Source organism: Ascaphus truei, chromosome 4, assembly GCF_040206685.1.
Source record: "Ascaphus truei isolate aAscTru1 chromosome 4, aAscTru1.hap1, whole genome shotgun sequence".
Taxonomy (NCBI): Eukaryota; Metazoa; Chordata; class Amphibia; order Anura; family Ascaphidae; genus Ascaphus; species Ascaphus truei.
Window position 1 is genome coordinate 38,949,706 of NC_134486.1, and position 14,071 is coordinate 38,963,776.

General features: G+C 46.0%; 1 protein-coding gene across 1 annotated transcript in view; it reads right to left on the reverse strand.

Moving 5' to 3' along the window:
• SPATA17 (spermatogenesis associated 17) overlaps window positions 1-14,071 on the reverse strand; it is a 296,011-nt gene that overhangs the window by 108,882 nt on the left and 173,058 nt on the right. Inside the window, exon 8 of the mRNA XM_075595597.1 lies at window positions 11,216-11,364. Within this exon, the coding sequence (XP_075451712.1) occupies window positions 11,216-11,364 (149 nt within the window). The remainder of the gene's footprint in view (window positions 1-11,215; window positions 11,365-14,071) is intronic.

Consider the following 14,071-nt stretch of genomic DNA (forward strand, 5'->3'; position numbering starts at 1 on the left):
GTGATTATTTAGATTGAATTGGATATTGTTGGTGGTTGTTTATTTTTTAGGTTGACCATTGACTGCCATAGTGTTAAATCATGCCCATATTATATGTAATGTGTTTTATTTTGGGCCTGTTTTTTTTAGCTTCCCCATTTATTGCTATAGTGGCAAAGGATGCACATATTATATGGGCATGCTTTAACACTGTCAATCAATGGGTAGCGGGGGTGGTTTCCCCGGGTAGGGTGGGTAGCGGGTGAGGGTGGGTTAACCCCTTAATTACTATAGCGGTTACTAACCGCTAAGGTGATTACGGGGTTATGGGGTATTAGATTGTATTGTTCATGCCCACGGAGGACAAGGACGGTGATGAGGACGGCTTCATCATGGCAGGGGAAAGTGCAAGTTTTATTTACTTTATGCTGCTGATTTATGTTTTATTTTAAATGGGCAAATGCACTATTATCCCTATCTAGATAATAGTAATTTTGCCCATTACTGTACTGTATGCATTGGGAGGTAGGGGGTGTAATTATAGCAATGTATTGTACATTTTATTTCTTCGGCACAGGATTGGTACTGCAAGCCTGCGGGGACCCCCGGACACCCGTGGACACCCGCGGGGCCCTCTGGAGGCCCCCAGACACCCGCAGGGACCTGCGAAGGACCCCCAGATACCAGTGGATATCCCGGACACCGCTGGGACCACCCGAGGACCCCGCCGGCCCCAGGTATCAATCCTGTGCAGAAAACATAATAAATGCTTTAATGTGGGGGTACATGAGGGTGGGTTGTGTATTGGTGGGTAGTACATATTGTAATGTTTATTTAGGGGGTGAGTGAAGGGCCAGGTATCCCTTTCACTCACCCCCTCTACCCCCAATAAACCTGCTATTGTGCCTTAACCCCTTCATTGCCTTAGCGGTTATCTGCTAAGGTAATGAAGCTGCTTTAATGTAATTTTTACTAATAGTGTGCATGAGTGACATTACCAAAGACTTTATAGTGAAGAGAATCCTGATAGGCTGGATAGGAGGGAAACCAGAAAGGCAGACTAAAGGGAATCAATAACGCTAGACAGGGCTAGAGGTGATTATAGGGGTCACCAGGTAGGTGTGCACAGACATTGAGCTTTTTAGAACAGCATTTGCGATGGTGTTTTTTTTTTTTTGTGCCTTCAGGGTTGGCAAGCTGGTAGCAGCATCAAAAACAAGCATTGATGCGGGTTTCTTGCATGCTGACGTAGTCATTAACAAAATTACGATTGCGTCCAAATACACAGGTCTAAAAACCATCAGGTTGGGAAGGGGACATGGGTACACCTCAGGAAAAAAAAAGGCTATGCCCACTTGGGCTCATAAAACATTATACAGAGGGCAGGCCCACGGCAGGGGGCACATTTCCTCATTCCTCAGGACACGACCACGTTCACCAGGTATCAGTTCCAGAGCGTCCTGAAAAAGTGCGTAACTGCGGGGGGATGGACCCCAAACTATTTGGGTCACATTAATTTAGGATAGGGGCAGCAACAGCTGCTGCGGAGGAGGGCTCTACATATAGCAAATCAAAAAGCTTGGAAGGTGGAAGTCCAATGGATTGGAAGTCTAAGGTCAAGGATCTCCCCCTTCGCTATAGGAAAGGTGGGTGAAGTGTCGTCGTCCCCCCCCTTTTGCTGCATGGTTAGGGTTTTTAACATCTGTGTCTCATTTATTATGGTGCTGGGGTATTTATTGCAAAGGATGATCGGAGCATTAAGCCTTTATACCATTCATTGTGCCATGAATTCACATCTTCTGCCTTAAGATTGTTATCTTTTTGTTATTTTTTTTTACATCTGTCATGGAATCTCTGTAAATCAGTATTGCTGACCTGAGGAAGAGGAGAACTCTCGAAAGCTTGTCTTATAGTATCAATTGTTATTCCAAATAAAAGTTAAGGGAGGAGGAGTGGCTCAGCGAGTAAAGACACTGATTATCACCGAGTTTGAAGCCTGGTTCAATTCCTGGTGTCGGCTCCTTGTGACCTTGGGCATGTCGCTTTATCTCCCTGTGCATCAGGCACCAAAAAATAGATTGAAAGCTCCACGGGGCAGAGACCTGTGTCTGCAAAATGTCTCTGTAAAGTGCTACGTAAAAATAGCAGCACTATACAAATAAATGCTATTATTATTTATTATTTTTATCACCTAATACGGAAATACTGATTTAGTCTTCACTATTGCAACTGGACTAACACGGCTATTTCTACTTAATTCACTAATACATTACTGGAATTGCATATTTGTTTTCCATACAGTACATATAAGGCCAATCTTTTCACCAGCTGCATACTTCATAATGGGAGGAGGGCAGGTTCTATATATTTGCTTTCCATAAAATAGAAGTACCTTGTGACACCTCTGTAGTGCATATTTTACACCAAACCTTAAAGAGCAAGCTCCCCCTAGTAGCCGGAAGTAAAGGAAATATGGCATATTGATGCTGATAGAATTATGTTTAAAATATGTCTCTAATGGTAAATTTTATGGCATTTAAAATCGTGGCAGCTTCAGGGTGAAAGATCTTTGTAACTGGGATTACCCTGTAATATTATATATATATATATATATATATATATATATATATATATGTAACGGTATTTCTGGCCCGGCCTGACCCACCCAATCTCACATTGGCCCCTGTGGTCTAACCGGTCCCCATTACAGTGTGGTAGTGTCTGGTGGTGCACCTGTTGGCAACAGGACTCCTGAGTCTCCCGCATGATGGTGTATGGGGAGGACCCGTCCAGACAGGCAGCTGAGGTAGTGTGCTGAGTCTCACCTAGTTCCAGTGCAGCGCCTCCACCTCATCAGGGTCCCTGCGTCCGCATGGGGATGATCCTGGTGAGGAACTCCTCGGTGGTGCAACCTCCTGTGTAATCATTGGACTCTCACACACAGGGGTTTCTCTGATCAGCTCCATCTTTATTGTCACGGTGGGCATAGCTGCCCTCCACAATGGGTGTATTTAGCCGATCATCTCGCCCGTGCTCCCCTTTGATAGGTATGTCACCTAGATGAGGGATTCACTATTCCCGCAGGAATCACTGCCCTGTGCCAGGTCCCTGGACACAGTCTCCCATGGAGTTACTAGAACATTACTAACACTCTGCAGAACTTGAACTCCTTCCTGAACCTTGCAAGAACTATCCAGCAACTGTACTCGCCTTGAACTCTGACAGAACTAACTCTTTGACACAGTGCTGTGCCTTATGTAACTTCTGAGGCTGACACACCTCTGACATCACTAACCATGGAGTCAGAGCATGTGACCAGTCCCATCCATACACAGGGCACCCCACCAGGGTGTGAGGGAAAACCTCCATGATTACTGCTGGCATGCCCACACTTACCAGGCCTTGCTGCCAGCAGGAGAGATGACTGTAGGCATTTTACATGACCGCTACATTCTCCCCCTGGTGAATCCCATCGCCCTCGCTGGGACCTAAATTTGTATACCTCTTTCCAGGAAGCACTGTAACGAAAACATAATTAACATCACACAAATTTCCTCATAATGCAGTACACATGAATACAGTCATCCGCCAAGCCCGCCCCGACCAGCAGCCACAGACCCGCGTGATGCACAGTACCACCTAAAAATAGTGATAGGGGTCCGGTTTCTTTACTTCTCTACCCCCCATATCCAGAACTGTTACTGAGAAATGCCTGGGCAATTCCCTCTCTGGTCTATATGTTACTCTGTGTTTATAGATATTTCTCCCAATGGCCCATATGCGGATTAAATGTTCTATCCGTTCCTCGGCCTTCTTTCCTATCACGGAACTCCCTCTCCCCACTAGGTGCATTTCTATGGCCTCCCTAAGCCACCTATCCCGGTTGTCCTCTATCTCATCCATGAGAGGCTCAGGGACATACGGGTACTCCAACCCGTGGGAAGATTTATAACGAGCCATTATGGTTCTCTCGGCCCTACTAATTCTAGTCAGGTCAGCCTTACCTCCCCTCCGAGGCAGCACCCATGATAGGGGTTCGTCAGGGTCCACGGGGTCTGACAAAATACTGGGACCCATAGGCTCTATTTCCCTATTCTCAATCTGCAGCCATCGCTCCTGCAGCTCTCTGTCCCTCTGTTCTGGGGTAAACTCTCCCACCGCCCACCAATAGTCCACTACATCCTCTCGCCGGATGAGGAACCGAGTGCGGTCCATCCAGGCCGAGTACCCTTCAAATAATGGGGCCCACCACCGGTTCTCCCGGAATCTGTTTGACCCTCCTGAGTCCCTATCATCGTCCATGGAAAATACCCCTGATGACCGCTCAGACCGCGGTACAGACCACCTAAACGACCCCGAGGCCTTTACTACGGGTTGGGGTGCTGTAGTTGCCACTCTCAATTCTCCCCCTCCCCTTGAATCGCCCTCCGTAGCGCCACTGCGCTGCCTTTCCCCAGTCCGTCTTCCCTCTCCCCCTTGTGAATTGTCCACGTACTCCAGGCTAGGCGGTGAACCCGGTGACCGTGGGATGGGGGTAGGGGTGTTAACTATGGCGGGGGTTTGGGCATAGGGGCACGGAACGGGACCCCACGGGGTTACGACCCGCTCCTGGCTGTCCGTAGACTGGTCCAAGGATGATGTCTCACCCTCCTCAGTCCTGAGATCGTCTCTCCAATTTCTGGGCCTTGTAAGTGATCGGGTACCTTCCCCCGATCGCCGAAGCGTCGCTGCTTTTTCTTCATGGGTTCCGCCGTCGCCACCGGAAGTGACGTCCTCCCCGGAACCAGAAACGTCACCATCTTGCGTGGGACCCCCATGCGGGATCTCTTCCTCTATGACGACATCCGGTTGCTCCGCCGTCATTGCCGGAAGTGATGCCGTCCCTCCACGTGCGCTTTGGGCCTGGCACGGCCCCTCCAGCGCTTCGCCGTCCGCTGTAAGCAGGTAAGTAATAGGGCTGCTTGGCTTACCCGTCCGCAGGGGTGTAGGCGTCTCTCTCCCGTCTCCGCCAGGTCCTCGGATGGCGGGACTCCGTCGGTCGGGTCGCCGATCTGCGAGGGACGTCCTGCCACTCACCCCACGGGGCGTCGTCCTTCCGGTCTGCCTTTTCAGCTCCGCTTTTACCACCGCCAGCTCACGGAGGTCCTCGTCTGAGTAATCCCCTTGTCCTGACTTAGGGGTCTCCGGACGGGGTGACAGTCTCTTTTCCCCGAACGCGAGGGTTGATTCAGCCACCTCGATCGCCACTGACCCAGCCGACTTGACGGCTCCAGTCCCTTGTCTCCGGGACTCGCGCGGTTGATCCATAGCGCGCCCGGGGACTCGGCGGAGCGCCTTGTCACGTCCACCGGGGGGTCAGCAGGCTGTATAGGAATAAATGTGGGCATAGGCCACAGGTATAAAGTCCCGCAATGAGGGCAACGTGCCGCCGTATTGACCGTTCCTCCGGGCAGCCCGCATTGTAGGCAGAGCCCGACCACCGTCTCGGTGTTGGCCACCCTCACTACTAGCACCCCGCCGGGCACTGAGTAGGGCTGTGTAGAGACCATTGTGCCCACAGTGGAGGAGCAGGCCATTCTTTGTACAGGAGCCACTTCCTGTACAGGTCTCTCCTTCTCAGTGGTTCCTCGCAACTGACTGATGGAAGTTGCTGGATCCGCCACTCCCTGCTTCGGCTCCTCCCTTCTCTGACAGAGCTGGAACCCGCCCCCAGGGGTTGTAATAATGGGCGGGTCCCACAGGGGAACATCATGCCCCTTAATTAAGGCCGCACCTCTCTCAGTCCTGGTGGGCGCGGTTAGCGTTTTCGCGCCAATTTCCCCACAAGGGTGGGGGTCTTTTCCCGCGGCTAGTTCCCGCCTTTTCCTGGCAGCCGCCCTCTGTGCAAGATAACCATCAATTTTGCACGGCTCTTCCACGGCCGGAACTACTTTCTGTAGTGGCGCCGTCTGGATATCAGTCCCTGGGCCCAGTGGGTGCATTCCCACAGGCCATAGTTGAAAGTCACTCCCCCTGGTAGAAATCAGGGGAGGGTCCCATAGACTAAGCGGTTGACTCAGCACAGGGGCTGAGTTAGTCACTGTCCATCCCGGCGCAGCCATAGCTTTCGCGCCATGCCCCCCATCAGGGCGGGGCTCTGCTGTTCGCGCCATTCCCGGCCAGCTCTTTGCAAGTCCTGCACCAGCCATTTTTTCTGCGACTGGCCCATGCGGTTTCCCTAGCAAGCGGGAACCGCCATTTTGATTGACTTTTACGCCCAAAAAGTCCATTTGTTTGCTCTCCTCGCGGGGTTCTCCCCCAATTATTACAATTTCCTCACACTCTTCAAGGGTGGCCCCTCGCTGTCCCAGGCAGGATAAAAACGGGGCAGCCACAGCCTTCGCTCCGCTCCAGAGCAGATTGGTCAATGATAACTCGGCGACAGTCTGCTCTTCAGTGGGTTGCACGCCACGGGTGCCCTCCCCATCAGCCTCTGTCCGCCATTTCATGTTCTCCGCCCCACGCGGATCCTCCACTCTCTCGTAACAGTTATCATACATGGGGCTCCACTCTGCGGGGCAGCCACCACACCGGTACAATAAAGATTAGCTTCAGATGCACCACCACATGTGTACCTTATCTAGGTGTGACCCAGTGTTGCACTACCTCAGGCTAGGCTCACTCTCTCAGTGTCTGCTGTGACTCCTTCCTCCCAGTCTGTGCTCCCTACGGTGAGTGTCTGGAATGGGCTAGGTACTCTGGCTCTGCCATGCAGTACTTGGGGCGTCTACCTGTCTTGGTCAGCCTAGCGCAGACCCTCTCCAGGATTCCTGACCATGTTAACAGGCTATCCCTTCTGGCATCCTACCAACTAGCACTGCCTCAAGGTGACTCGGTCAGCTATAGCCCGGCTCCAAACCCCTCACTCCTTTCAGGCCCCTAGGTTGTCCCTGCGAACTGACAATATCCCGTCAGCCCCCTGACCACCCCTAGGTCCGTCCCTACGCAGCACAAAGTGGCAGCAGACACTCTCCCTGTTTCCCAGTGTGCCTAGCTAGAGCCTGTCCTGTTGACAGATCTGATCTCAGCAGCTCGCCTCCAAATGTAACGGTATTTCTGGCCCGGCCTGACCCACCCAATCTCACATTGGCCCCTGTGGTCTAACCGGTCCCCATTACAGTGTGGTAGTGTCTGGTGGTGCACCTGTTGGCAACAGGACTCCTGAGTCTCCCGCATGATGGTGTATGGGGAGGACCCGTCCAGACAGGCAGCTGAGGTAGTGTGCTGAGTCTCACCTAGTTCCAGTGCAGCGCCTCCACCTCATCAGGGTCCCTGCGTCCGCATGGGGATGATCCTGGTGAGGAACTCCTCGGTGGTGCAACCTCCTGTGTAATCATTGGACTCTCACACACAGGGGTTTCTCTGATCAGCTCCATCTTTATTGTCACGGTGGGCATAGCTGCCCTCCACAATGGGTGTATTTAGCCGATCATCTCGCCCGTGCTCCCCTTTGATAGGTATGTCACCTAGATGAGGGATTCACTATTCCCGCAGGAATCACTGCCCTGTGCCAGGTCCCTGGACACAGTCTCCCATGGAGTTACTAGAACATTACTAACACTCTGCAGAACTTGAACTCCTTCCTGAACCTTGCAAGAACTTTCCAGCAACTGTACTCGCCTTGAACTCTGACAGAACTAACTCTTTGACACAGTGCTGTGCCTTATGTAACTTCTGAGGCTGACACACCTCTGACATCACTAACCATGGAGTCAGAGCATGTGACCAGTCCCATCCATACACAGGGCACCCCACCAGGGTGTGAGGGAAAACCTCCATGATTACTGCTGGCATGCCCACACTTACCAGGCCTTGCTGCCAGCAGGAGAGATGACTGTAGGCATTTTACATGACCGCTACATATATATACAGTATATATATACATACAAAAAAAACTATGTTAATTCATTTATAAAACAACGTAAAAAGTTTATTTTTTAATAAAGAAAGAAAAGATAATTGGTGATTGACATCTAGGGAAAAAATCAAATAATATTAACACGCTTATTTGCCGAGTGGATTCATTCTATAGTCCATGGGAGATATTTTACTAAAAAAGTTACAGTTTTAGATCTCAAATGTCAACACGCTTCATATCTCAGTGTTCTGTAATGCTGAATTTTGGAACACTTTGATCATATGTAGTATAGGATGTACTGCAACTGGGTACAATAATAACTTAACTCGTCTTATAAGGAAAAAATAATAATGACCTCTTTCTCTAAAAAAAAAAAAAATAGAACTTGTTAATTATACACAGACTTATTATCTGCATCCCCAGTGTTATAAAGTAGCAGAACATCATTAGAAAAATTAAGCTGAAAAAATGAAGACACCACTTTGTAAATATCCAGTGGAAATTAACTGTAAGAGGCAGAGGAATGCTGGATCAAAAGAGGGTAATCATGCTTAACTGTGCCCTAGAGCACCCGCATGTATAATACGATTTGCACAATAACTACCTCTCCTATTACTGCTTGTTTGGAGTATTTTTGTGTTAATGGGGTTAGCTAATTTAGTATTTTAACTTAAAAAGGCTCTGCTGATTAATTAATGTTGCATACTGTGCTGGCAATTAAAATGAATGCAAAAGATACAAATAGCACTTGAACTGTTAAGAAAATATTACTTGAAAATATATGGTAATCCCGGTTTATCAAAACACAAAAACAGGACAGAAATGTGCAAACAACTAAAGTTGGAAAGTATTTGACAACATCAAGACAAATTTAGGAGAAACTTTGTCATCAACTCTTTGTTGTCCTAAAAATGTTTTTAACAAAAAAATGTAATTTGACGCCGCGTTGTCATGGTACGCGTCCTGAAGCCGGCTGAATCCCGGTAAGTAGAGGTTGCAGAGGCCATGCGCGGTCCCCCGGCATTTAATTTAAATGCCTTGGGGAAGAGCGCGGGACCTCTGCAACCGCCCGCGTCCCCCCCAAAAAATCTCGTGCCCCCAGTTTGCGCACCGCTAGTGTAGAGAATGAAGGGAGGGATGTTAGTACTGGGGGAAGCCTTCCTATAAGAAGGTTCGTTTCAGCACAGATTTTAAAATAGAATAGCAAAAAATAATGCTTGTGAGCACTTTCACATGTCTCAGACAGGTTTGCAACCCTACTTTTCCCCATTATCTCTTAGCATACACTGCTTCCACTGCAGCCAGGAATTCTGGGTAATGACATGCAATTGAGCACAGTGTGTCAATCCTTACTTCTTATCAATTTTCACATGGACCCCTATAAACTTAGGCTAAGATTATACCAGCCGGTATAATATAGTTCTATAACCAAATAAACATCTGATTTTTTTTTCACTTTGAGAATACAAGTAAGGTCACTTTGCATTGAACGGATAAATGTTCACCTATGATGATACCGTGGGCGTGCGTGCGGTCTGGTGACGTCACCGCTGCGATCCGGCTAAGCGACATGTGAACTGAAGTCAGGAGGCAGCCGGAGAAGACAGTGAGGCCCTCATTGGCTGAACCGCTCAGGTGACGCGGCTGTCGCCTGCCGAGAACAAGTTCTCAAGTCTGTTCTCCTGTCTGTCGCCCTGCAGTTCCAGGTGTCACGCTCATCGCGCTAGGTATTTCATTTTAATTGTCTTCTTACTATTTGTTTTTGAGCTGCGCAGCGCGCCATCGCCGGCCACTTTTGGTATAATCATGGTCTTATGCCTGCTGTATTACACAGCTTTTCCACGCAGCCTGAGTTAAAGAAGTGCATAGCCAGTAAACCTACCCTGACAGCTGTTTTGACCTTTTGGGTCTCATCAGTGTGAGTTTGGTTGCTGGCTATGCAATGTGAAGCTGGTAGTGGGTATAACCAGACATTACAAAAGTTATGGCGGGTAAAAAAAAGTGAAAAAAACGCTCCCAACGTACAGTGTACAGAAAATACAAAATACCACTTGTGTGTACATTCGCATGTCCCAGAGAGGTCTTCAACCCTGTCTTTCCCCAATATCACTTAGCATACAATGCTTTCACTGCAGCCAGGGATTCTGGGTACTGACATGTAAATGAGCACTCAGTGTTTCATGGCTAGAAGTGAACTCTAAAGATGTTCTGAAGGAAAATTCATTGTGATGCTATTGAGCTATAGAACCAAATAGAGGCATGTTCCTGCAAGAGACAAGGAAACATGTAAGGGAATACAATGAGACTGCTGATGTAAAAATGGCAGAGGAATGTAATTACTTGAAAGAAAGCTGGATATTGAAAGTAATATCGGTGTTAAAGAGGCATGAGCCGAGGTTTTTAAGGCGAGAGAGAGTGAAGCAAAAGTAAGAGTGAAATTATTTCTAGATGAAGAGTTTAGAATAGGTTGAAGAATTGGAAGCTCACAATGAGGCTAGAAATTGCAGCAAGACAATTTAGTTGCGGGAAGGCATGGATCATGGTACCTCTACTGTGATATCAAATGTACTAAAGGGACCTGGCTAAAGTAGACAGACAATATATACTGAGGGACAATTGCATTCTCAGCACTACAGAGACAGTTTTGAGACAGACAAAGAAGCATGGCCTTACTGATAGGATATACCTGGTAGATGTAATTTCTCATCTGCATACTTATAGCCCAAAATAATGATAACACACTTACAAAGTTTATACAGAGATACAGGCATACCCCGGTTTAAGGACACTCACTTTAAGTACACTCGCGAGTAAGGACATATCGCCCAATAGGCAAACGGCAGCTCACGCATGCGCCTGTCAGCACGTCTTGAACAGCAATACCGGCTCCCTACCTGTACCGAAGCTGTGCTCCGGCGGGGAGACTATAGAGCCTATTACAAATGGGTTATTTACATCAGTTATGCGCGTATATGACGATTGCAGTACAGTACATGCATCGATAAGTGGAAAAAAGGTGGTGCTTCACTTTAAGTACATTTTCGCTTTACATACATGCTCTGGACCCATTGCTTACATTAATGTGGGGTATGCCTGTAAATGAGTGGGGTCTGGATTCCAATAATACTGTCACAGGGAATGCAGGTAGTTTAGAAGATAAAATATAAAATGTTTATACAGGACAATAGCTACTCAGTTCTTTCACGGAAACACCATTTTAATTGTACCCTTACAAATGCAGAGACATTTGTTGTAACTGAATGCATCATACCACTATTCCTAGATATTCCCTCAAAATAAAAACAAAATTGATTCGTATACAAAATATATTGGACTTACGTGTTCTCCTGGATGCACTTTCTCCATTCCTGTCTTCTGAGCTCTTCTCTGGCCTCTTCTACTGAAGTGATTGATGTTGCCACTCGCAAGGTTGGTTCCAAAGGTTTGTAGCGTTGCTGCAATACTTCAGCAGTATCACGAAAGGGCCCCTGACAGGAACAGGATAAGGTAAGTGTTTTATTATGCTCCTTTTAGACATATTATTGGTGTCAGAGGACATAGTTAGGCTGAAAAGTGTGGCACGTTTTCCCTTCCTAAATAATTAATAAAAGCAATTCCTTTGGAGTTACAAGGAACAAGAAGGCTGATAACATGTCCTTGATAGATGTGAGCAGAGAATATACTCACATGCAACAACAAAAGCTAGATTTTTCAGACTATAAATTGCTAGCATTTTATAAAAAATGAAACCGTTTAAAACCAACCACAAAGGCCTTTTTTTGTTTTCCTACATTGATATGGCTCTTTCGTGGGCTGAAAATCTATTTTATGGTGCCAACAAATCTGACAAGTACTGAAACTTTAATGAGGATGTTTCTCTTTATTTAGAATATAGATTTTTTTTTCTTGTAACATGATTTGGGATGTTGAAAAGTTAATGTACTGTATTCAGTGACGTTATTAATTCCAAAAAGCGTAGTTTATAATAAACAAGAAACAAGTGAAATTGTTAAATAGCCTAAATGAAATTGTAATTATTATATTATAACTGTCACTAATTACATTTATTTACTTTTTTCTGCTTATTGGAGTGAAATGGTTACATAACATTCCAAAAATGTAAGCAGCTTGCACCTTTTGCATTACCTACTGTCAGGCATTTGTTCAACTCATACTTGCATGCTTCAAAATATTCAAGTTGCACACAAAAAGCAACAGAGGCTAACATATGTGGTTGACATTTCCATTTAATTATTAAATCGTATTGTATGTAGATGCTTCTTGGGTGGCTACTCTTTCTATAAAGGGGTTAACTGCCATAAAGGGTTAACTGGGTGGGATCACACATAGTTTGCCCCTCCCCTTTCTACCCTGTGACCAGTGATGTCACTATAGGAAGTAAAAAGGGTTTATATAGCCCTACCCTTTGTTCTGGAAGCAGATTCTTCAGAGTTCTGACTGAGATCCTCACTGTGAGTCCTGTACATAGGTTTGTGTGGTTAGGAATCTGAATTAAGATTTGTCCTGTTATCCTTTATTGCTTTCCAGTTAGTAACATACCCTTCTAAACGGACTCAAGAGAAAATGAATTCCCAAAGGCTGAAGCACAATTGTTAACTTTGTATGTAATTATAAGTCATTTATTATAGCCATATATTTTATTTTTGAGTTTATCTCCATTAAAGTTTGATATTTTAATCACATAAACTTACCAACAGTTACCCTGGGATCTAAGTGCTTCAGCCTTTTGGAATTCTTTTTCTCTTGAGTCCATTTAGGGCTACTTTCCCTTTTAAATAACATCCCATCACGTTTTAACTAGGCTGTAGGGAGGGCTTTTCCAATTTCCCTAAGCTAACACCTGTTAAAAGGATCAGGAAATCTAATGTTTGTGGGAGAGAGATGCAACATTGTCCTGTTCTCTTAGGGTTGCCCCAACTGCAGCCTGAACTCACTGTCCTCATAGGGTTGCCTAAACTGCGGCCCCTGTTCACTGTGAATCTGCCCAACTGGAAGGTTCTCAATGCATCCTATCCTCCCTGCAAGCAGTTTCCACTCATCCTCTATGCCAGAGGTGCAGAAAGTGGGTAGCGCAAAATTTTCTGGAGGGGACGCGCTCTTTCCCGCAACATTTCAGGTGATACGTCGTCACTTGACGCCGTGGGGTCACATGACGTTGTGACGTCAGAAAACGTCTGAGAAAATATCCTGGGAGTAGCAAAGGTTTCTGCAGGAGTCCTCAGTGCCTTCCCCAGCCAGTACATACCATTTGAATCCGCACGCACCTCCTGAACTTATTTTTGTTTTTTTAGAGTAGTTTGCTTTTGAGTGGTGCTGTCCGTAATTGTATATTGTACACTTGAGATAGGGAACACTCAAGAGCACATACATAGTTACCACATAAATTGAAAGGGCACGTGAGCACCGGCAAATCGGAATACGAATCTAACAGATTGTACGGTAGCAGTGGTGAACGGATGGAAAGCTTTCTCTCCATAGTGAAACTTGTTCTTACTTGATTGGGGTAGTAGAGTAACTAAATGTGCGGTTTCACCAATTACCTCCTCCTTCCCTTATATTAGTGCTGTCCTAGGATAATATTAAAAAGAACAATAAATATGAATAACTGAAGAAACTCTTTTTTTTTTTTTTTTCGCGGCACGGTCTTTCTTGAAATAGTTTATCTCTAACAAGTCACAGCTGGAGTTACAGCAAGCACTGAGTGAAGACTGTAAGGCTAATAAAAAGAAATGATTCACGCCTCATTTAAGTTCACTTATGTTTTACATTAATAGAAACCAATAATAGGAACCAGTTACCATAAAAGTCATGGACCGTAAATAACACAAATGGCAAATAAGTATCATCTAGTACTTTTCACAGCTGGACAGAAGGGTTGCTGCATTTGAAAGTAGTTAATGGATTTTTTATTTGAACTTTTAAGAGAAACAATATCTTGTTTTAAGACTATACTGGAAACAGTAAAAACGAGTTTTAAAGATATTTTACATTCGCTGTCCATGGAGAAAGTGCTGTTTCAAAACGTCTTTACATTTGACTCAAATAAACTAAATTTCATAGCTTTGCATCTCTAAAATGTTTGCATTACTTTTAGTAATTTGTTTCATCCATACTATAATTACAGAATACTGGGTTCTCAAATAAATAGGTACCACCCTAAACCTCAGGATATAC